This window comes from Nelumbo nucifera, chromosome 4 (assembly GCF_055504915.1).
Source record: "Nelumbo nucifera cultivar China Antique chromosome 4, China Antique-T2T, whole genome shotgun sequence".
In the NCBI taxonomy this organism is placed as follows: domain Eukaryota; kingdom Viridiplantae; phylum Streptophyta; class Magnoliopsida; order Proteales; family Nelumbonaceae; genus Nelumbo; species Nelumbo nucifera.
Window position 1 is genome coordinate 92,564,825 of NC_142652.1, and position 24,751 is coordinate 92,589,575.

Below are 24,751 nucleotides of genomic sequence, written 5' to 3' on the forward strand. Positions count from 1 at the left end.
AACCTCAAGAATTTATGCTTTATCTTAATTAGATGACTTACTTGGATTGTACTACAATTCTGATATTTTTCTTGATATGCAACAGGTTTTTAGGTGCTATTAAGCAATACTTATGCTTATCATTGTTGAAGAACAGTGCATCAAACCTTGTGATTATTTTTCAACTTTCTTGCTCCATTTTCATTAGTTTGGTATCAAGATTTAGAGCTGGATTGAAGGCAGAGATTGGAGTATTCTTTCCTATGATTGTTCTAAGAGTTTTGGAAAATATTGTTCAGCCTAATTTTCAGCAAAAGATGATAGTGCTTCGGTTTCTAGACAAGCTATGCATTGATTCCCAGATATTGGTGGATATTTTCATTAATTATGATTGTGATGTCAATTCATCAAATATATTTGAGAGGTATTCTATTTTTAACTCAAGCATTGATGTTTCAAGAATTTTAGTGTTGGCCTCAGGGCTCACAGCCACGTCATTGTTTCTATGACAGGATGGTAAATGGACTTCTCAAAACTGCTCAAGGTGTCCCTCCTGGTGCTGCCACTACCCTACTGCCACCTCAGGATGCCACCATGAAACTTGAAGCAATGAAGTGCTTAGTGGCAATTTTGCGTTCAATGGGAGATTGGATGGACAAACAATTGCGAATTCCAGATCCTCACTCTCCTAATAAAATAGAAACAACTGAGAATGGTCCAGAATCTGGAAGTCTTCCTGTGGCAAATGGGAATGGGGAAGAGCCTGCTGAAGGTCCAGATTCTCATTCTGAGGCATCCAATGAATTTTCTGATGTATCAACAATTGAGCAGCGTCGGGCATACAAGCTTGAATTTCAGGTAAGTAATTTTTGCAATGTTAATGCACGTGTGTTATTCTTTCCCTCTCTCTCTCTCAAAGCATAATTCTCTGCTTGTATTTTACATTGGATCTAATGTGAGCCTTGTGGCAGGAAGGTATATCTCTTTTTAATAGGAAACCTAAGAAAGGCATTGATTTCCTTATCAATGCAAAGAAGGTAGGGGACTCACCAGAGGAGATTGCGGATTTTCTTAGAAATACATCTGGTTTGAACAAGACCCAGATTGGTGATTATCTAGGAGAGAGGGAGGAGTTACCATTAAAAGTCATGCATGCATACGTGGATTCATTTGATTTTGAAGGAATGGAGTTTGATGAAGCAATCAGGGCTTTTCTACAAGGCTTTAGGTTGCCAGGTGAAGCACAGAAGATTGACCGTATCATGGAAAAATTTGCTGAACGCTATTGCAAGTGTAACCCAAAAGCTTTCACTAGTGCAGACACTGCATATGTCCTTGCCTATTCTGTAATAATGCTCAACACTGATGCCCACAACCCCATGGTTAAAAACAAGGTGCATTATCGTTCAATTTCAAGTGAAACAAATTAGATATTTTGATAGGATCTTGACAAGCTGTGCTCTTTTATTATATTATGCAGATGTCACCAGATGACTTTATAAGGAACAATCGTGGCATAGATGATGGAAAAGATTTACCTGAAGAGTACTTGAGATCTTTGTTTGAACGGATTTCAAGGAATGAGATTAAAATGAAAGAGGATGACTTGGCTCCCCAACAAAAGCAGTCTGTAAACTCAAATAGACTTTTAGGCCTAGATGGTATTTTGAATATTGTGGTCCGTAAGCGAGGAGATGAAAATAACATGGAGACCAGTGATGATCTCATGAGGCACATGCAACAACAATTCAAGGAAAAAGCTCGTAAATCTGAGTAATCTCAACTAGCTTCTGCCTTATTAAAATTTTGTGACTTTATTAGGTCCATGACAGTGCAAGAAATGTCACCGAGTATATGCTGTGGATTTTTAGATACTTTATTTTCACATCTACCCTGGTATAAATCTTGCAATTTAATCCCTACATCTAGGTTTTTGGTGTTAATTATGCCTCTTGTAAGTTCAAAGTTGTATATGGAATGAAATATGAAACTTCTTCAACTGTCTTCTTGATCTGGATGTTCACTTGCAATTTGTAGGTCAGTTTACTATGCAGCAACAGATGTTGTAATACTGAGATTCATGATTGAGGTCTGTTGGGCTCCTATGTTGGCTGCCTTCAGTGTCCCTCTTGACCAAAGTGATGATGAAGTAATAATTGCGCAGTGTCTTGAAGGATTCCGTTATGCAATCCATGTTACTGCAGTGATATCCATGAAGACTCACAGAGATGCTTTTGTTACTTCACTAGCAAAGTTCACTTCCCTCCACTCAGCTGCAGATATCAAACAGAAAAACATTGATGCGATCAAGGTTTGTGCACAGTTTTCTTGTTTTTATGCTTTGGTGATTTCCCTTTTTTTCCTAGAAATTCTTTTTTTTTGTAATAACTTTCAGATGCACATGAATGATGTGCAAGAGAAACAAAAAAGACCCCAATCAGTTACAAAGGTAGAGCATCTGCACTATACAAATAACTTTTATCCACCCCCAATTTTGAAAGAGAATCAGCTAAGGTGTTCAACTCCCTTGGGATCCATCTAAAAGAGCATGAGAGGTCAAAGGAGGTCTCCCAATCTCATTTAACAGATGACCAAATCTCCTGGGACCTCTATCAAGGTTGGAAACCCAGCCAATAACATTCCTAGAAATACATTCCACCAGCAGTGGTCTTGCACTAAGAGACTTGGCTATACTTATGCTGATGAGAAAGGCTCTAGTTTCAGATTCAGAAGAGTCTGCCAAGTCAATTGGCCCACTGAAAGCCCAGGTCAGATTACCCCTGCATCTGAAATGTCTGCCAACTCCAGCAGGACTGTGGCTATAAAAAATTCTGCTCCCTTGACTACATCCCTTAGTCCAGCTTGGACTCCGAAGGTTATTCAGCAGGAGACATCATTAGAAAATGGAAAGAAGTGGCTTGGTCTGCTCCCTTGACTACATCCCTTAGTCCAGCTTGGACTCTGCCAGCTTCGGGGTTCATTAAATTGAACTTTGATGGCAGCAGTGAAGGAAACCCAGGCCTTTCAGGTATAGGTGGTGTTTTCAGGGATGAAGGTCAAATTATTGCTATGTTCTCAGGACCTATAGGTTGGGGGGATTCATTGAGAGCTGAAATTTTGGCAGCTCTGGAAGGGATTAAAAGAGCCCAGCAGCTGAAAATCAGCAAACTGTTGGTGGAAGGTGACTCTAGGCTGACTGTTAGCTGGCTGCAGAAGGAAGAGTCCAGTCTGTGGAAGTTTTCAAATGAAAAAAAGAAAATCAATCAGCTAACTCAAAACATGCAAATTCGGGTTCAGTGGGCCAAGAGGAGTGCTAACTCTCTGGCGGACACTTTGGCTAAACAAGGGGTGGGAAGAGCAAATCTTTTTTGGGCATTGTTGTAATCTGATGTTTAATGTTAGGGAGGGTTAAGAGTTTTTACCCCTCCCTTTTTGTAATTTTCTATCATTATTTTTCTTAATAAAAGTTGCTGTTATTGATAAAAAAAATCTGCAACTACTATCAAATTTTAAGAGGGAATCACAGGCAGGTCTTGTATTAGGACATTCTGGATCTGTTGGGTGGGGTCTGCGGATTGTAAGATCTTGAAGAAATTTTGCACTCAACTGGTTGAGAATTCAGATTGACACCTTGGAAGAGCAGGGAGGTGATCAAGCAAGAGGCAGTGAGTTGAAGGGCTTTCCTTCTAAGACCATCCAAAGAACTGGAAACTTGAAAGGATAGAAATAGAAATGAGTGTGATTTGGGATGGGATAGGGTTCCTATAAAATTAAAACATGTAGTGGGTCAATGAGTAAAGCTTAAGGGACTGATTTATGGATTAAATTAGATGTCATCGAATGCCATTGAATTCCAGAATCTGGAAGGCAAATGGAGATTTAGGAAAAAGGAACATTAAGAGATATTTCAAAGAGGTAAAGAAGCGCTAGCATAATGATATGCTACCTAATCAGACTCCTTAGTGGATGACATCATTATTTCTTTTATATGTGCAACACATTGTCCAGCAAATAGATTAATTGTCTTGTATTGAGGTGTGACCTTGTTTCTTTTCTTTTTTTCCCTTTTTTTCCCTGATATTAAGTTAAAGAAAATTCATCAACCAAAAGGAAGAAGAGATAAGGTGATGAGATGCCACCTTCAACAAAACAAGCTAACAAGCCTACAGCCAAAGAGTAAATAAAATAAAACAGCATAATCTATACTATATATTACAGCAGGGAGATGATTATGTGTCTCTTAGTTTTTAATAAATTCTCAAAAAGTTGTGAAGTTCAATTCAAATGGAGTCAATCAAGTGTTCCCTCTCCTTTTTCGTTATATTTTTGTTTCTCTTTTTTATCCTTTGTCTACCATGTAACCAATCACTATAGTCCACCTCTCACCTAACTTGCTTCCAGTTCCTAAAACTCATCTGGCTTTCTATCTTCTTTTGGACCAATAACTGTAACTTTTCATTAAGTTAAGAGAATATGAGTACAACACGAAGAAGACAGTGAGAGATAAGCTCTCTTATCTCTCCCCTCCAAGTACAATGATAATTACAGCTGTGCCCAAAACAATTGATTTCTTCCACCCCTTGTTTGGCAAGTGCATCAGCCTTAGAGTTTATAGTTCTTTTCACCCAATATTGTCTTAGATCCATATTCCTGGTGATCCACCGAAATTTATTCTTCTCATTATTGTACCTCCACATCCCAGCTTCCTCTGTCTGCAGACATGTCACAACCAGTTTGGAGTTCCCTTCTATTAATTAACTTCCTCGAGTTCATGGCTCCTGCCCTTTGTACCCCTTCCATCAGAGCCATCACTTCTTCCCTTAAAGGAGTCTCCCTCACCAGCTGGGCCCAAAAATAAAGCAATAACCTTACATTCCTGACTTCCTCATCCCTAAAAACCCCTCTAATTCCTGACAGACCCAGATTGCCCAAGCTACATCCATTAAAATTTAGTTTGATAAATCCTCTTTTCGGTGGGGACCAAACAGGGCCGATAACTTGCTTCTGAGAAGTTGAATCTGCAACCTCTTTCCAGTTTCTAAAGATATCATCAAAGGACACATTTGAGAAAGCTTCCACAGATTTAAGCCAAAAAGCCACTCTGATCATAATAGTTTCCATTAAGGCCTCGTTCGTTTCCCGGATTCTATTGGGAGTGAAAGTCGGTCAAGGGGATTGTGATTCCCATTGATCGACTCTCCCATGTTCTTTTTGAGGACTTAGGTGGGACCCATGGTAAATATGTTTTCCTTGGGTATCACTTACCCAGGAAATGTTACCCTTCTTCGATTTGGGAAAGTTAGCTTTCTTGAGTGGAGAACAAATGCTCAAAATACAATCTGTCAAAAATACCCATTAAAACATGGACTTGGGTTGGACCCAAGGGTAAAAGTGGCAAAAGATGGAAAAATTAAAACAAAGGAACATGGGAAAGTTGAGAGGCCTCATTTACCTGGGTAAATTTAACAAAAAAGAACATGGGTAAGTGCTTACCCGGGTAAATGGCCAGCTGATAAACGAACGAGGCCTAAATCTTCCTTCCTTATTTCCTCATCTTTAAAAATTCTAGCATTCCTTTCTCCACACACTGTCCAATAGATTGCTAACCTACCACACCTCCATTGCTCCACATGAGTTCTTTTTTTGTTGGCCAACAAAAAGCCGTTGAATCAAAGAGCCCTTTGACATCAACCGGTGGAGTCCACCTACATCCAAATAAAGAGGAAAACCATTCCCAAATTCCTACAACAAAGGAATAGGTAATAAGTAAATGAATGCAACTCTCACTAGTAGCCTTGCATCGAGTGCACCAATGTGGAGATAAGCACCACTTACTTTCTTTTTCTTTGGAGCCAGTCAAAGGTATTTGTTCTTTCGTGTACAACTTCCTAGCAAAAGGCCCCAACCCTGGAATGGCCTTGCACCAAACCTCTTTGATAGGAAAAGGTAGGAGGGAGTTCGGAGGAGGATGGGTAGAGACTTGAAGAAGAAAGAAGCACAAGAGTAAGATCCAGAGGGGGTAGGGGTCCAAATTCTTCTGTCAGGTTTAGAAGGGTAAAAAAAGACTTCTTCTAGGAGGTTGAGCAAAAGAAGGGCACTCTCAAGTTCAGAATCCCTTAATCTCCTTTTAAAACCAAGGTTCCAATCAAAGCCATTTGTGAAGTTTGAAGGGACCAAGAAACTCGAGATAGGTTCATTCTTAAGGCAAGGAAAGGCAAACAAGGAAGGGAAAAGGTCCTTCAACATAATACTTATAAAAAAAGGTCCTTCAACAGTAAGTTCGGACACCAAGTTTGTTCCCAAAATTTAATGTTATTTGCAGAGTTGAGATCATACCTTATAAGAAGTAGAAAACTAGAAATAAGGGAAGGATTGCATGTATTGCTTTCCAAGGAGAACTTTGGTAACCCTTGGCAGTGAACCAACATCCCAACCATTGTCCGAGAGTCTGTGTATACTCACCACCACTTTTACCCATAGTCTGTCCCTTTCCTTGGGTAGCCTCCACAACCATTTCCCTAAAAGGGCCAAACTCCTTTTTCGAACATTTCTAAGCCTAGACCCCCAAACTCCTTATTTCTACAAACTGTCTCCTAGCAAACCCTATGATCTCTCTTTTCTTCACCCGAATCCCCAAAAAAATCTCTCATTATCTTCTCAATGCTTCTTGTAACATCCTTAGGGGTCTTAAACACAGACAAGTAGTACATAGGGAGGTTAGCTAGAGCCAATTTGATCAATGTAATTCTACCTCTTAAGGCTCAGTTTGGAAGGAGTACAAATGCAAAAATGTAGAGTGCAAAACCTTGCATTTTGTATTATTTTGTATGTATTTGTACTGTACATATTTGTATTTGTACTCCTTCCAAACTGAGCCTAAAGAAATATACCTCCTTTTCCAGCAGACAAGCTTTTTAGTGAACACCTCTATCATTGGAGACCAAGAATTGTGGTCCTTAGGTTGACCCCTAGGGGTAGCCCTAAGTAATTTAGAGGTTACTGAGATACATTACACCCCCATATTCCAGCACAAAGTTCCAATTCCCTCTCCTTCAAGTTGATCCCCGCAATGCAACTCTTATCAAAATTTACTTTTTTAATTAGAGACTCCTTCGAAGAGTTGTACATTCAACTTCAAATTTCTAACCCAAGCTAAATCATTGGCCATTGCATTCACAAAAGAGGATAGTATCATCTGCAAATTGCATGTGTGTCAAGGGCACTCTATCCCTTCCCACAAGAAGATTAGAATTTGCCTTTAGAACTATTCTGCTCAAGACATCTGCAACTAGGGTGAATAAGAAAGGGGATAAGGGGTCTCCCTCCCTAATTCCACGCCCTGCTTCAAAAAAGTACACCACTGTACCATTTAGAAGTACTGAATAATGACATGTCTGAATCAAGGTTCAAAATATCGATACAGTCCGATACACCGGATGGGGCGTATTGGCCTGTATTGAAGCTTGCCTTTATTTTTTTTAGTTTTTTTTTTTTTCTTTGAAACTGGTTCAAGGGGTCAGTTTAAGGCCTGTCTACCCCTTGAAATACCTATCAGCCGATATGCCCCTGAAACACTAAAGTGTAGGGGTGTATAGGACGGCTCTGATACGACACATATCGGCTGATACACCTCGATACGTTGCGATATTTTGACCCTTGGTCTAAATACAACCCCACATCCACTTGCACCACCTCTCCGTGAAACCATAGTGACTTAGAACATCCATCAAGAAAAACCAGTCCACTGAGTCATAGGCTTTCTCCAAATCCAAATTACATATTAAACCCTTCTTATCAGATCTCTTCAAATCCTCAAAACATTCATTAGCAATCAAGATTTAGATTGTGATTTGTCTATCCTGTACAAAAGCCCCTTGACTAGGGGATGTTAAAGAAGGGAGCACCGCTTTCAACCTTATAGACAGGACCTTTGTGATGATTTTATACAAGCTAGTCACCAAGCTGATAGGTCTAAAACCCTTAGGGTGGGTTGCTCTATTCCTTTTAGGAACCAGGGCAATTAAGGTGGCATTGATTCCTAGATTAATCACTCCCTTGTCAAAGAATTCATTGAAAACATCCATCAACTCTTCTTTAAGAATCTGCCAACAATCCTAGTAGAAAGCCATAGTGAAACTGTCTGGGCTTGGGGATTTTGACCTATCCATTGAGAAGATTGCATCCTTCACTTCCTCCAACTCAAACTTCCTAGCTAGGCCTTAAAGCACCAGGGAGTGTTAGCCAATCCAAGCCATCAATCCACCTACTACCCACTCGAGGTTCTCTAGAAGTAGACTTGAAATGCTCCACCAATACTCTGGCAATCTCTCCTCTGATCAGTAATGGTCTCACCCTAAATCTCCAATCTAGAGACATATTTCTTCCGCAGGTTGCCAAAGGATGGGAAAATTTTGTATTCCTGTCACCCTCTCTAATCCACTTACGCCTGGATTTGTGCCTCCAACTAACCTCCTCCTCATACAAGATATCTTCCAATTGTTTTATCAACCCCCATATTTGTTCTCTGTTTATCTCCTCCAAAGTGCCTTGGGCCTCCTTTAAATCCAAACTCTCAATTCGATCAAGCACTTTCTGCTTTTTTCCCTCAAATCTCCCGAACTCCACCAGATTCCACCTTGATTTTAGGTTTTAAAAGCTGCAACTTCCTATGAAAAATCATTCCCTTCTGATTAGCCATAGGTCTACTTTCTGCCCACCACTCCTTTACTTTTGTAGGAAGCCAGGGTGGGACAACCACGTATTCTCAAACCTAAAGGGTGCTGGTCCTAAGCCAGGCCTCTCCTAGGTAAAGCTTTGGAAGTCAACCCTCCCCAGTGATCCTCCCAGTCTAAGGTAAAAAGGAACCTATCTAATTTCGATCAGATTGGTTTTGATTGCATATTAGACCAGGGGAAGCTATGTACTGCTTTAATTCTCACTGATAGCACCTTAGCCAAAATTTTGTAGATACTAGCCAATGAGTGTATTCATTTCATAGGCAGATTTATTCATAAGTAGTATTCATTTAGGATAATTGTGGATGTACCAGAAACTTTTAGAAATTTGCCAATCTGTTGGTTCAGCATACTGTTAGCTGTATGGAAAGAATAAATCAATAAATCCATATAATCTGCATCAGGGCCTCCAATGGCAATATATTGCTTGTTTTTCATATGTTCTATAGTCAGAAAATATTAAGATGCCTTCACCATCTTACAAGTGGTTATTTTCTTAGAACTACATTTATGCATCTCATACTACATGATTTTGCAATGTATTTCATTTTCTTGACAGTACTTTGCAAATACATATATTTCACAGGCAATTATTACGATTGCTGATGAAGATGGCAATTATTTGCAAGAAGCCTGGGAGCATATTTTGACATGTGTTTCACGATTTGAGCATTTGCATCTCTTGGGAGAGGGAGCTCCTCCTGATGCGGCTTTCTTTGCAGTACCTCAGAATGATTTAGAAAATTCAAAGCAATTGAAGTCAACCATCCTTCCTGTATTGAAAAAGAAAGAACATGGCCGTATTCAATATGCTGCTGCAGCTGTTCGAAGGGGTTCATATGATAGTGCTGGTGTTGGTGGCCATGCTTCGGGGGTCATTACATCTGAACAGATGAACAATTTAGTGTCCAACTTGAACATGTTGGAGCAAGTTGGAAGCTCTGAAATGAATCGCATATTCACAAGAAGTCAAAGATTGAATAGTGAGGCAATAGTTGATTTTGTTAAATCTCTTTGCAAGGTTTCTATAGAAGAGTTGCGATCTACATCTGATCCACGTGTTTTTAGCCTTACGAAAATTGTTGAGATTGCGTAAGAATCACTTATACTCTATATTGGTTTTTCTTCTTTATACATAACTAACAAAAGCTTCATTGATCCAAAGAGTATTGCATGTATAAATGTCAAATCTACCCAATAGGGGGAGGACGGTGCCAAGCAGAATGTCTCATCCTAGGGGGCAACCCATATCTATTACAAAAGAGACTAAAAAACAAAGGAAACATGATGTGGGAGGGGATGTATCCCAAATACAACTCAGCCATCCCAACTACTATCTAGCTAAACTATCCACAAGGGAGTTGGCTGACCTCCAGATCATCTGAATGAGATGTGAACTTTGGTCCTTTGAATGCAGAGCTTTGGCTGTTCTCACATAATGCCAAAAAAGACCCCTTCTTACCATCTCTAAACCAATCAGTAACAATGTTTGACGCTCACAACCTCCACCTGTGCTGGAGTTCACATCCACGCCCCACAGGTTCCCCACGTGGACATCTCAACGTGCATTGGGAACATCTCCCATACTTGTTATTGGGAGATGTTCCCAATACATGGTTGGGATGTGCTGTGGGGCGCCAATGTGATCTCCCTGTGCTGGTCCAATATACTCTAGACTCTACCACTCTTATGACCTAAGCCTCTATGTCTACAAACTGAGTTACTGATCTGTATTACATGAATAAGCTAAAGAAGATCCCCTGTAGTTTAGCTGAAGGGTCCCCTGTGCCTAATATGGGAGCTTCTTAATACCTTTAGTAGAAAGCCTTATGTGCTGATTTCATCCAAGCTTCTTGTGAAAGGAAGAGGAGAAAGTTGGGGATTTCAGCAATAGACAGAGGAAAGGGAAGAAAAGGAGAAGAATGTCGACTAGGATAGTAATCATAACCCTAGCCGCCAACCCCTTATTCTATTTATAATTAACTTAAATATGGGATATTACAAAGATGCCCCTAGTAGGGCGGCAACTCAACTAAGTACTTACAATTCCTTTAAAAATAAGACTAATGGGACCAAGGCCCAACAACTTCTTAATTTAAAAGAAAACAAACTAAACATAAATCGGCCCAACATAAATCAGCCCACTCAACACTCCCTCTCAAGTTGGGAATAGATGTCACACATTCCCAACTTGCGTAGATCATGTTCTAGCTTATTCTTCGCAACACCTTTTGTGAGAACATCAGCAAGCTGTAGATCAGAAGAAATGTATGGAAGACAAACTTCTCTAGAAGTTACCCTTTCTCTGATAAAATGTCTATCTACTTCAATGTGCTTAGTACGGTCATGCTGGACTGGATTATGGGCAATATTGATTGCTGCCTGGTTATCGTAGTATAGTATCATAGGTTCTTCTGCCTGTACACCGATTTCTTCTAACAGAGAACGGATCCAGAGAAGTTTTGAAACTCAATGTGCCATGGCCCTATATTTCGCTTCTGCACTTGATCTTGCCACAACTATTTGTTTTTTACTCTTCCATGAGACTAGGTTACCCCCAACTAGGGTGCACACTCCTGAAGTTGATCTTCTATCATCAAGGCATCCTGCCCAATCCGCATTTGTATAGGTCTCTAGCTTCAGTTGTCCATGATCATTAAACAATATGCCTCTGCCTGGATGTCCCTTCAAATATGCAAGGATCCTGTCAACTGCCTTCCAGTGCTAATCTCGTGGAGCATGCATGTATTGACTCACTACACTTACTGCATAGGAGATGTCCGGTCTTGTCGTACACAAGTATAGTAGCCGACCCACAAGTCTTTGGTATCTCCCAAGGTCCTTCACTGGTTCACCTTCTGATGCACTAATTCTATGGTTCTGATTAATGGGGCTGCTAGCTGCCTTTGTTCCAAGCTTCCCTGTCTCTTGGAGAAGGTCCAAGACATACTTCCTTTGAGAGATAAAAATTCCATGTTTCGATCTTGCAACTTCAATGCCTAAGAAGTATCTTAGTTCTCCAAGATCCTTAATCTCAAATTCCTTATGTAGGTTCATCTTCAGACTATCAATCTCACTCAGATCATTCCCAGTGACAACAATGTCATCCACATAAACAATTATGATTGACACCAAAGATCCCTTGCGCTTCACAAACAAGGTGTGATCAAATTGAGTTTGAGTCTAGCCAAAAACAATCAGGGCCTTTCTGAATCTGTCAAACCATGCTCTGGGAGATTGTTTCAAGCCATATAATGACTTATTCAGCTTGCACACCTTTCCCTTTTCAACATTATCATAAAAACCAGTTGGAAGATCCATATACACCTCTTCTTGCAGATCCCCATTTAGGAACACATTCTTTACATCCAGTTGAAACAAGGGCCAAGAGTATGAGGCAATAAGGGAAAGGAGTATCCGAACAGAGGTCATCTTTGCAACTGGCGCAAATGTCTCTAGATAATCAATGCCATAGGTCAGTGTGTATCATTTTGCAACAAGTCTTGCCTTGTACCTCTCTATACTTCCATCTGCCTTATACTTTACTGTGTAAACCCATCTGCATCCAACTGTCTCTTTGCCTTCTAGTAGGTCCACAATCTCCCATGTCTGATTCTTAATCAAAGCCTCCATCTCTTCCTGCATAGCTGTCTTCCACTCAGGTTTGGAGAGAGCCTCACTAACACCCTTGGGTATAGACACTGAATCAAGAGAAGAGAGAAAAGCACGGTAGGAAGGAGAAAGTCCACTGTAGGATAAGTACTGTGAGATACAATGAGCAGTGCACTTTCTCTTCCATTTTCTAAGAGCAATAGGGAGATCAAGGTTATCTGTAACAGTGTCAGTAGGATCAATGGGAACTGAAATAGTGGGATCAAGAGGAATACCTGAATCCGTATCAGCCGAATCTAGAGACTCCAAGGGATTGACAGGAAGTGGTGTGAGTTCTGCTGTAGTGGAATCAACCGCCTTTTGAAGTATCTGCCGTGAGTAATGCTGTGAAATGGAACGCAAAGGAGGTGGCAAGGTGGGTGACATCGGGTGGTGGTCAAGCATAGGAGTAGACACGGGAACTGGAACTGGGAAAGGGATAGACTGTTGACTTACTTCCCCAAAACACTCCCCCTGAGAAGGATCCTTTGAGAAGAAGTACGTAGATTCAAAAAAGGTAACATCCATAGTAACATACCGGTTCCCAGAGACTGGATCATAGCAGTAGTACCCTTTTTGATTCTCTGCATATCCAAGGAAAACACATTTCTTTGCCTTGGGATCAAGCTTCGAACGGTAAGGGCCAAGAATATGTGCAAAGCAGACACATCCAAACACCCTTAGAGGAATATGAAACATCTCCCCCTGAGGAAAAAGAAGGCTGAATGGGGTCCTGAATCCGAGTACACGAGAGGGCACTCTGTTAATCAGATATACTGCCGTGAGAACTGCATCACCCCCAAAACAAACCGGAACTGTGGCTGTGATCATCATGCTTCTTGCCGTCTCAATGATGTGTCTGTTCTTCCTCTCTGCAACACCATTCTGCTGTGGACTATAGGAGTAACTGCTCTGATGGACAACACCATACTCCAACAGATATGAGGCAAGATGTCTCTCAAAATATTCCCTAGCATTGTCAGATCTGAACATCTTTATTCTTGTCCCAAACTGTGTTAGTATCATCTGGTGGAATTGCCTCACCAAGGATGGTACTTCATCGCGTGATTTCATCAGGTAAATCCAGGAATATCGAGAGAAATCATCCACAAACAGGAGAAAATAGCGATAGCCGCCCATAGAGGGAACATGATAAGGGCCCCACATATCCGAATGAATAACATCAAAGGGAGAAGAACATCTTTTATTACTAGGTTTAAAAGAGTGTCTACAATGCTTTCCGAATTCACAACCCTCACACTTCAAACTTGACAGACTCACAGACTCCAACAATTTTGGAAACAAACAACTCAAAGAAGAAAAGGATAAATGACCCAGACGGTTGTGCCAAAGCATAATCTAACCCACAAATTTTGACTCACTTTCTCTGCAAACATGATGGCTTTGGAGAAGAGGGAGAGCGTCTAGAAGGTAGATTCCATTCACTTCACGACCACTCCCAATTGTCCTCTTTGAATCCAGATCCTGCAAAATACAGCATCCAGGAGAAAAAATCACTGAGCAGTTCAGATTCTTAGTCAAACTACTAACAGATAACAAATTAGTGCTCAATCTAGGAACATGGAGGACAGAGGGTAAGCAAATAGAATCATTAATCTTGATAGATCCCTTCCCAGCAATAGGAACATGGGATCCATCAGCTGTGGAGACCCTATCTCTGCCAGAACAGAGCTGATAAGAGGAGAAAATAGTGGAGCAATGGGTCATATGCTCTGAGGCTCCAGAGTCTATAATCCAAGGAGATCTCTCCTTACCTGAAGCAGAAACATAGTTTGCAGTGACATGTGAACTACCTGTGTGGGCAAAGGAGGTAGAGTGAGCTCCACCTGTGCTACCTGTACCTTGTTGTCCGCTTACGACTGAGCTGGAACTAGCTGTATCCCTCTGATTCAGAAGTAACCCAAACCTCTCAAGCTCGGTCCTTACTACAACAGCTGCAACAGACTCCAAAGCAGCTGTAGTAGGGGGGGCCGGAGTATCACCGGTAACTGCCATGTGTGCATTTCCTTTCTTATTCTTCAATCTGGTCGGTACAAGATGTGGGTGAAGCTTCCAACAAGTGTTTCTTGTATGCTTAGGCTTCTTACAGTAGTCACAGACCAAGTCCCTTTTGTCTTCCTTTTTGTTTTCATTGCCATTCTGTTTAGATTTCACAACACTTACCATAGCAGACTGATCATAACTGAGATTTTTCATCATTACATCCCTCCTGCACTCCTCTCCTGACACAAAGGCATATGCTTGGGAGAGAGTGACACTGTCCCTAGAAAGAAGATGCTGTCGTGCAATGTCATACTCAGGGTTAAGGCCAGCAAGGAATTCGAACACCCTATACTTCTCTAAATGTTTTTGATAGGTAGCTGCATCCTTGGTGGTTTCCCAAGCAAAGGTCTCTAGATGGTCGATCTCCTACCACAGGGTCTTAAGGACTGAAAAATAGGCTGCAACAGATCTATCTCCCTGCCTTATGGAAATAATTTGATTTCTCAGTTGATAAGCCCTAGCAACATTCTCCCTTTGTGAATAGGTTTCTGCAACCCCATCCCATATCTCCTTAGCAGTGTTTGCCCATAAAAAGTTTTTACTTATATGTGGCAACATAGAATTACACAACCATGTCATTACCATATAATTTTCCTGCACCCACCGGGAGTTGCCAGTTTCGGGTTTCACCTCTTCACCAGTAATATACCCCAATTTTCCACGAGCCCCAATGGCCATTTTTGCAGATTGGGACCATTCCAAGTAGTTTGTACCATCCAACCTAACTGTAGTAATGGTCCCAGCTCCGAAGGGGTCTCCAGCACCTCCTCCCACTGGTCCCATTTCATTCCCGGGCTTATATTCAACTCTGTGTCCCTCCATGTGTCTCAAAAGAGGTATAGAAAACAACCAAAAAATGCAGCAAGAACAAACAGAATACCTTCTGGAACCAACGAGACACTCCTTTGGTGTCCTGGACTTTCTTTCCACGAAAGATTCCTTTTCGGTGGGATGGGAGAAGAGAGAGAAGAAGCAACCGCCCTCTCTAGAAGCCTCCAAACCACATGGAACTTGAATCGCCCCTTACAAAAAACCCAGAGGAACCCTAAAAAATTAGGGCGCCACTACCTAGGTCAAAATTGAAGAGTCCAACAAAATCAGTACCATCCAACCTAACTGTAGTAATGGTCCCAACTCCGAAGGGGTCTCCAGCACCTCCTCCCACTGGTCCCATTTCATTCCCGGGCTTATATTCAACTCTGTGTCCCTCCATGTGTCTCAAAAGAGGTACAGAAAACAACCAAAAAATGTAGCAAGAACAAACAGAATACCTTCTGGAACCAACGACACTTCTTTGGTGTCCTGGACTTTCTTCCCACGAAAGATTCCTTTTCGGTGGGATGGGAGAAGAGAGAGAAGAAGCAACCGCCCTCTCTAGAAGCCTCCAAACCACATGGAACTTGAATCGCCCCTTACAAAAAACCCAGAGGAACCCTAAAAAATTAGGGCGCCACTACCTAGGTCAAAATTGAAGAGTCCAACAAAATCAGGACTCTTCCCCTTTCTCCAGTTTTTCCTGATTCTGATGAGAAACCCTAGACCAGCTACAGGGCATACAGATCCATCAAGAAAATCCAAAAACTGGGCTTACCTGAGAGCTTCGATCAGCCTCTTAAATCTCCATGCAGTCGGCCAATCTAGGGCTGCAGGAATGAATCTCTTCAAGAACCTTCAACCTGCTCTGATACCAAGTAGAAAGCCTTATGTGCTGATTTCGACCAAGCTTCTTGTGAAAGGAAGAGGAGAAAGTTGGGGATTTCAGCAATAGACAGAGGAAAGGGAAGAAAAGGAGAAGAAGGTCGACTAGGATAGTAATCATAACCCTAGCCGCCAGCCCCTCATTCTATTTATAATTAACTTAAATATGGGATATTACAAAGATGCCCCTAGTAGGGTGGCAACTCAACTAAGTACTTACAATTCCTTTAAAAATAAAAGACTAATGGGCCCAAGGCCCAACAACTTCTTAATTTAAAAGAAAACAAACTAAACATAAATCGGCCCAACATAAATCAGCCCACTCAACACCTTTAAATATCTTCACTTCAGTTTATTTATTTATTTATTATTTCTCTGCTGCTGTTAAATGTGGAAAATTCCTGCAAATCTTATAATACAGGCACTACAACATGAATCGAATCAGGCTTGTATGGTCAAGGATCTGGCATGTGCTCTCTGATTTCTTTGTAACCATTGGTTGTTCCGAAAATCTCTCAATTGCAATTTTTGCAATGGATTCCTTACGCCAGTTGGCAATGAAATTTTTAGAACGAGAAGAGTTGGCTAATTATAATTTCCAGAATGAGTTCATGAAACCTTTTATCATTGTCATGCGCAAGAGCAGTGCTGTTGAAATCAGGGAATTGATTATCAGATGTGTTTCACAAATGGTTTTATCCCGTGTTAATAATGTGAAGTCGGGTTGGAAAAGCATGTTCATGGTACTTGTTCCTAAATTTCCTTTTCTTGTCATGGTCAACTTATTACTTATCTTATTCAATATCTAATTTTGTACTTATGAATTTTTCCACATTTTAGGTTTTCACAACTGCAGCTTATGATGACCACAAGAATATTGTGCTTTTGGCCTTTGAGATAATTGAGAAGATTGTGCGAGATTACTTCCCCTACATAACTGAAACTGAAACGACTACTTTTACAGATTGTGTGAACTGTTTGATTGCATTTACTAATAGCAGGTTCAACAAAGACATTAGTCTCAATGCAATTGCTTTCCTTCGGTTCTGTGCTGTGAAACTTGCCGAAGGAGATCTTGGTTCCTCATCAAGGAATAAGGAGAGGGAATCTTCTGTAAAAATTTCTCCATCTTCACCCAAAATGGGCAAAGATGGAAAACAAGAAAGTGCGGAGATCATTGATAAGGATGACCATCTCTATTTCTGGTTCCCATTGTTGGCTGGTAAGGGAATATATGCATCTAATTTGTTCTTTGCTATGGTGGAAAGTACTATAGAATTGCTAAGTATTTCAGCACCCATTCCTATCATAGAATAATAGAACTTATTTTTTAATTATGAGAAGTCAAAGCAAACATAGAATATGAGAATTATCTTTCTTTTTGCAGGATTATCAGAACTTAGCTTTGATCCAAGGTCTGATATCAGACAAAGTGCCTTGCAAGTTTTGTTTGATACTTTATGCAACCATGGGCATCTTTTCTCCTTGCCTTTGTGGGAGCGAGTAGTTGATTCAGTCCTTTTCCCCTTGTTTGATTATGTCCGTCATGCTATTGATCCTTCTGATAGAAACTTACAAGGCCAGGGAGATGAAGGTGATCCAACTGAGCTTGATCAGGATTCATGGCTTTATGAAACATGTACATTGGCCCTCCAACTGGTTGTAGATCTCTTTGTAAAATTTTATGGTACTGTCAATCCACTATTGTGGAAAGTGCTAATGTTGCTGGTAAGTTTCATTAAGCGTCCCCACCAAAGCCTAGCTGGAATTGGAATTGCTGCTTTTGTTCGGCTAATGAGCAGTGCTGGGGCTCTGTTTTCTGAGGATAAATGGCTAGAAGTAGTTTTGTCATTGAAAGAAGCAGCTAATTCAACACTTCCTGATTTTTCACACATCATTGATGAAAATGATGTGGTAAGTGACCATGAAGAGCCTTCAATTGGAGAAAGTAATGGGGAATCTGCTGGATCTGTTCAGCCTGATGATATTGGGAGCCAGAGAAAACAGAGCATTTATTCTGCAATTTCAGATGCCAGGTGTCGTACTGCTGTACAGCTTCTTTTGGTTCAGGTATGCCATTTTCTTCTTTTCATTTTCCCTCTTTTTACACCTTTTTTCTACTAATCACATTATAAAGATTACCAAATGAATACAAGAGGTATATAAGAGGAAAGGGCATAGAAGGATGGAAACAAGCGACTAAAGGAGAACAGCAAGAGACCCTGTAGAAAACTCTTGCCTTCACAATAGATGGAAAATATACACCTGCTCTTATTAAAGCCAAAGTAAGACACAAACCTGCACTGCAATCAAACCACCACAAGTGGCACCAACCATAAAACCCAAGAAGATATACCCAACTACCTTCTTGACTCATTTGCCGATTCCTCTGCCATCGTAATATTCAGAACTTTCACTTTGTTGCTTAGGTGGGTCTATTATTTTGAATAAATGAACAATGATTTTATTAATAAGGATGGACGTGTACATTCTCCCTACGAGGAGGCACGAGATGTTACCTCCCCTTAGAGGTGAGAGCTTAACCAAACTCTTAACAAAATACAATCATAAAGTAGCGCAAAATAAATCTACCCTTGAGACCCCTTGTTTGGCAAAGAATCAGCCATGGCATTTGCCAATCTGCTAACCCACTGAAAACTGACCGACTTATTTCTTGTGAGCCAATTAACTTTCTTAAGAAGATCCCTGTAGCCCCAAAAACTGTTTCTGGATTCAATACACTACCACCTTAGAGTCTCCCTCAACTATCAGGTTTTCCACTCGTAGTTGGTTGGCAACCTGTATTCCTTGTACTGCAGCCAGTATCTCAGCGATCGTCCAATCACCGACTCCCACTGGTCCTGAAAATAGGGATAGAATGTTGCTATCCTTGTCTCTTAAGATTCCTCCTATACCCAAAGGTCCTGGATTACCTTGACTGCTCCCATCAAAGTTCAGCTTATCACACCCTCTGTAGGAGGTCTCCAAACTACCTGTAGTTCTTTTTACGGCTGTGGAGACCACCTCTGCCCAACTTTTCCAAAGATCATCAAAGGAGTAACATCTAAACAAATCTGAAGTTTTCAGCCAATGAACTGTTCTTGTCAAAATGAAAAACTGGGTGGGTCTATTATTTTGATAGTTGATTTGTTCAGGTGTTACTTTTTTTTTTTTTTTTTTCAATCCGGAAGGTCTTGTTTCATACATAGGATCTTATTTACTTTCCAATTATACCAATGAAATTTCTTTGGTAGTTATAAACCTGTGCCAGACTTGGGAATTGAACCATTTGGACTGGTACAAGAATATGTCAAAAGTTGTTTGTAACCGTAAGGTCAAAACATGATTTTTTTTTGATAGGTCAAAACGTGATTGATCTATCCAGGTCTATGCAGTTTGTAAATGCTACTCGCACCGATGCCTTTCTAACAAAACCCTTTTTTAAAACACTAAATGGTAAGAAAAATATACAGAAGGTTATCAGTGGACATCTTTTCTGCTGTAGTTGAGACATGGATAGAATCAAGATAAACTCTTCCCCGAACACAGGCACATAAAATGATTGAGCCATGGTTTTCAAAACTGGACTGGACTGGACGGTCGGACTGGAAAAAACGGGAACTGGTCACCTGACCGGTTCTGTTTTTCCCCAAAACCCCTTTTTTCCCCAAAACTGTTGATTTTGGTCAGCAAACCGCTGAACTGGCCGGTTAACCATTCGAACCATTTTGACCGTTATTCAAAATTTTTTGAATTTTTTATTTTTTTGTCAGAACGGGCCAACTGTTCGACCTGGTAACCGGACCCCTGACCGGTTCGGTCACCAGGTCGGTTTTAAAAACCATGGATTGAGCAATGCTGTTAGGAGGAGACTAACCATAAGCCTAAGGCTGGGATGTGATATATCTTTGGTTCAGAATCTGTACACTGGTTTTTATGATGAATGATGTTGCTGATCCACCCCTTGTATCGGAGCATATTGAATCTGAACAATTTGACAAGAATTCTGATTTCTGAATGTAGTTATGGGGAAGGTCACACCTGAGGCATTAGGTAACAGGATGCATGGTTTATGCTCTTTCCAAGTTTCGTTTAAAAAGCAATATTAATAAGACAAGAAATGTTAAGTAAAAGATGATAATTCTAAGACGGTATTAATGTTCTCCAGAGAAAAGACGAGACACTTTTTTAATAAACAAGAAAATAAATAAATGACAAACATAGAGGAGGAGAAAAAGGGGCATAGAAAGGGGTCTTCTATCCCAAGTGCATCGTATAACTCACATCTGAATTTGTGTCATTCAAGGGGGGGTTTCCTGTCTATTGGTCCCTGGAACATTCCATACATGCATGATGAACTTGTATTCTGTGCAGGAAAAAATTGTCACTAGATTGCTGAAGGGGTTTAAAAACAGAAACATATAATCACATTTCTTTTTCTAAAGAGTAGAAGAAAAGATTTCATTAAACAAAAAGAATAGTACAATCTGAGCGGTGTCAAGATGACACCTCAAGAAAGCAACTCAACAGAAAACTAATCTACTATGAATTGATCAATGTTACAAGCTTGAATTTCAAGTACATTCCAGAAACTCTCCCCAATTCTGCTCGATTAACTTGAGCAAAATCTGAGAGAACTAAAATCCAATCCAACACTAATTTTCCAACCAAAGCCACCAACACCTCAGTGCTCTTTGATTTGTTTTCAAACAACCTTCTGTTCCTTCCATTTCAAATGACCCAACACACAGCAAATGGAATACAGCTCCAAACTTTCCTTGATTTCCCGCTACCTCTATGCTTTGGCCAACTAGAAAACAGTTACTGTTGTAGTTCTTGGCTGAAATGCTCTTACCCCAAAGAGGAAAGAACAAAATTTCCAGATAAAATTTGCAATCTTGCAAGAGAACAAGTGACAGACTGACTCCTCTTCCATAGCAGTAGCTCAGCATGTTGAATCCCCTCCTCTTTAAATGATCTGAAATCAAGATACTGTCCAGAGCAATCAGCCAAGCAAAGGCTTCCACTCTAGGAGGAACTGGATTCCCCCAAACACCTTCCACTCGGTCTGATTCCAATTGGTCTCTAACCAGCTTCAAGTAGAAAGGTTTCACAGAAAACTTCCCGTCCCTGCACTCCTTCCACCACAGACCATCCCTTGAAGAAGGTGAAATATTTGTTTTCTTGAGCCTGTCCAGCAACGTTAAACATTTTTCCATCTCCTATTCCAGCAAAAGGTCTTCTAAATTTGGGACACCACACCACCTACACCCCCCTTACTTCATAATACTGATCAACCCTCTCTTGATGTTCAGACAGCCTGTAGAGTCTTGGGCACAACTCACTCAAATTCCCAATATTCAGACAGCCTGTAGATAATGACATTTCTTTATGCTCAATATTTTAAGTTATTTTGTTACATGAACATTTTCTTTATGAAGATAACTATCCAGTTGGTTAAGGTTTACTGGCACTTGTAGAGTTTTTACAACCCGTGTGTTGGGAATGGGTAGTTTGCAGTGTTAACATAAAACAATTTTGTTTTTGTTTTTGTTTTTTTGTTTTTTTGTTTTTTTTTTCTGGGGCACCACACTAGATAAAATCAAATTGGTTTAGACAGAAGCTTGGTAGATGAAAGATAGCTGTATAAATTGGCTTGCCATTTTTTTCTGAATGTTTAATTGTGACAAATACCTTGTAAATTTGAGCTCTTCCTTGTTTATGCAGGCTATGATGGAGATCTATGGCATGTATAGGACTCAACTTTCAGTAAAGAACACTTTAGTGCTATTTGAATCATTACACAATGTGGCTTCTCATGCTCACAAAATAAACAGTGACAATGACCTGCGGTCAAAGCTACAGGAGCTTAGCTCCATGACACAGATGCAGGACCCTCCATTGTTGCGTCTTGAGAATGAGTCCTATCAAATCTGCCTCACATTGTTACAGAATCTCATGGCTGACAAGCCTCTTGGTTATGATGAGGATGAAGTGGAAGCTCACCTCATTGATCTATGCAAGGAGGTCCTGCAGTCTTACCTTGATACAGCACACTCAGGGCGATTGCCTGAGCCATCTGCTGATGGTCAATCAAGGCCCTGCTGGCTGATTCCTCTTGGTTCTGCAAGGAGAGAGTTGGCAGCACGTGCACCACTCATTGTGGCAATCCTCCAGGCTATCTGTGGGTTGGATGACATCTCATTTGAGAAAAACCTGGCTGGCTTCTTCCCCCTATTATCAGGGTTGATAGGTTGTGAACATGGGTCAAGTGAAGTTCAACTGGCTTTGAGCGACATGCTCAGATCATCAGTCGGACCAGTTTTTTTTCGATCTTGCTAAGTGGGGCAAGGTCCGATTTTTTTTTTTTTTTTTTTTTTACTTAGAGATGTATGATATATATATATATATATTTTTTTTTTCTCCAATCTCCAATCATTTGTAGTTTCCATTTGATTTTTGGTTATAGTCATTAAGTGTAGGTTGCTAGTCTATGAAAAGTTAAGCTATGGTTTTGATTTGCCGACTTGCAGAGTGCTTATGAACATCTTGTGCACAAGTTCTCTATACAGCGTTGTAGATGTAAGGAGTCGTCTTGATGTTGTATGTGATGTCTTTTCAAGCCAATAAAGATTTAATGTAACAAACTACTCGTTAGGAATAAAAAAAGAAAAACAAAAAAAAAGTTGCGTGGTTTAGCATGCAAGCAGTGTTGTACATCAATCATCAATGAAGTAAATATTCTTCACCATGCAGGTATGTAGACAAAGTGTATAATGTAGACATCCAAAGGCTAGATGTGGTTGCAAGATTGCGGAAGAATCTTTACGTGGATGATGGCTTTATGCTTCTCGCCACCGAAGCAGTTGATGGGTTCTTTTATTGCAACCGATATTTGACGATGAGTGGTGTCCATTCTTTTCTTTTTTTCTTTATTTATTATGGTGGGTGGGAGGAGGATTAGAAGCCTTACCCCTCAAAAGATTCTCTCTCTCAAGTTGCAACTACTAGTTGAGTCATTGAGTGCACGTGTAAAAGGAAGAATAGTGGATAGGAAAATAAAGGGACCAAATGGTCTGGATTAAGGACAAGAGTAATTGAATCGCTACTTGCTTTAGTAATTGAATCACCGCTTGCTTTGTTGTTTTATATAACTAGTTAATGACCAGTCCGTACCAATTACGAGACTAGTATTCTCATCAGTTTTGTTTGACACCAATTTATTTTCAAGGTAAATTGCTGAAACTTTCCATGAAGTTTTGGACCGTTGTGAAGAGTCGAGGTTTTGAACCGTTGTTAATTGCAATCACTTCCCCTGAATTTTTTTATGCAGTTGTAAGTAAATCTTCTCTGTTGAATCTTAAAAAAAGCATGAAAATGTCTAAAATATCCATACAGTTATTATTGAATCGGGTTTCTATAGAAAAGAACTATACAAACTTTATGAATAACAACCAAAAAAGAGTTTAAAGTTGCACTTTTTCCTTTGAAGGGTTGATATGAAGGGAAAATATGAAAAATAAATCAACTTTGGAAAAGAGATTTGAAGGGTCTAGGGTAATAATTAATATTAGGAGAAATTTTGGAAAATAAATATGTTGGTCAAAACTAATTGCATGGGTATTTTGAATATTTTCATACCTCTTGTTATAGATTCTAAAAAATGGGGTTTACTTGCAACTGTGCCAGAAAGTTGAGAGGATGTGACTGCAATTAACAAACTTAGGAGAGGTTTAATGCCTCTTTTGATGTTTGTTTTTGAAAAAAAAAAAAATGATGCCACCATAAGGTTTTATTTTAATATAGAAGACGGTACATGTGTGTATACACGATTAATTAAACTTGGTCCAATTTAGGAGATGATCACATGACACCCCCTCCATTTAGAAGGTGTGGGATCAAACTTGTGGATATGTAGGCTCTCCGTGATGGCCAGTGGGCTTCACATGCAACCTGCTCTGTCGCATCCACCATTCTTCTATACCAAAAATAATAAAGCTCAAATCTCCAATTTGATTGCCTTTGGATTTTGGATTAATGACAAGAGTAATTGAATCATTAATACTCATGCCATTGCTCACTGATATTACCACTTTCAAATCTAGAATATATATTTTTTTGTAGAGTAATTATTGCCGGTCTTGTACTTTGTCTTTTCTTTTTTTTTTTTTTTTTTCTTTCAGTGTTAGATGAGTTGTGGTGGGTTTCTACCTAGGAATTTCTTAAATTATTTCTTTATAAGCAAAAGGATAAAATTTTGATTGTTTTTAATATTTTGTTTTTAAAATTCCTTTTATCCTATATATATGTGCGTTTTAATTTATTTTTTTATAATTAAAGAGAGATTGAGTATGAAAGGTTGATTAAAAGGGCAACGGGAATGAGAGTCTGTAGAAATTAAAAACTGGACTGGACCCACTTTTTAATTGGATACAGGTTCAAAAATTTGCAACGTATTGGGGTGTATCATATTGTTCCAGATATACCTTGGTATGCTAAATACTTAGTATTTGAAGCTTTGGTTGTTTGCAGGGGGTAAATCAAGGTAAGAGTTACTGATCCCTTGTAAAATTTTGGAAAGAAGCTAAAATAAAAGGGAAGCTCCGGCACTTGATCAAGATTGA

General features: G+C 40.0%; 1 protein-coding gene across 1 annotated transcript in view; it reads left to right on the top strand.

The window, feature by feature from the left end:
* Nucleotides 1-22,555, top strand: part of LOC104611051 (brefeldin A-inhibited guanine nucleotide-exchange protein 2-like) — a 28,906-nt gene extending 6,351 nt beyond the window's left edge. Inside the window, exons 2-11 of the mRNA XM_010277969.3 lie at nucleotides 86-403; nucleotides 492-837; nucleotides 951-1,373; nucleotides 1,460-1,752; nucleotides 2,017-2,290; nucleotides 9,301-9,806; nucleotides 16,549-16,870; nucleotides 16,968-17,349; nucleotides 17,515-18,197; nucleotides 21,855-22,555. Of these exons, the coding sequence (XP_010276271.1) occupies nucleotides 86-403; nucleotides 492-837; nucleotides 951-1,373; nucleotides 1,460-1,752; nucleotides 2,017-2,290; nucleotides 9,301-9,806; nucleotides 16,549-16,870; nucleotides 16,968-17,349; nucleotides 17,515-18,197; nucleotides 21,855-22,469 (4,162 nt within the window). The 3' untranslated portion in view covers nucleotides 22,470-22,555. The remainder of the gene's footprint in view (nucleotides 1-85; nucleotides 404-491; nucleotides 838-950; nucleotides 1,374-1,459; nucleotides 1,753-2,016; nucleotides 2,291-9,300; nucleotides 9,807-16,548; nucleotides 16,871-16,967; nucleotides 17,350-17,514; nucleotides 18,198-21,854) is intronic.
* The last annotated feature ends 2,196 nt before the right edge of the window (nucleotides 22,556-24,751 follow it).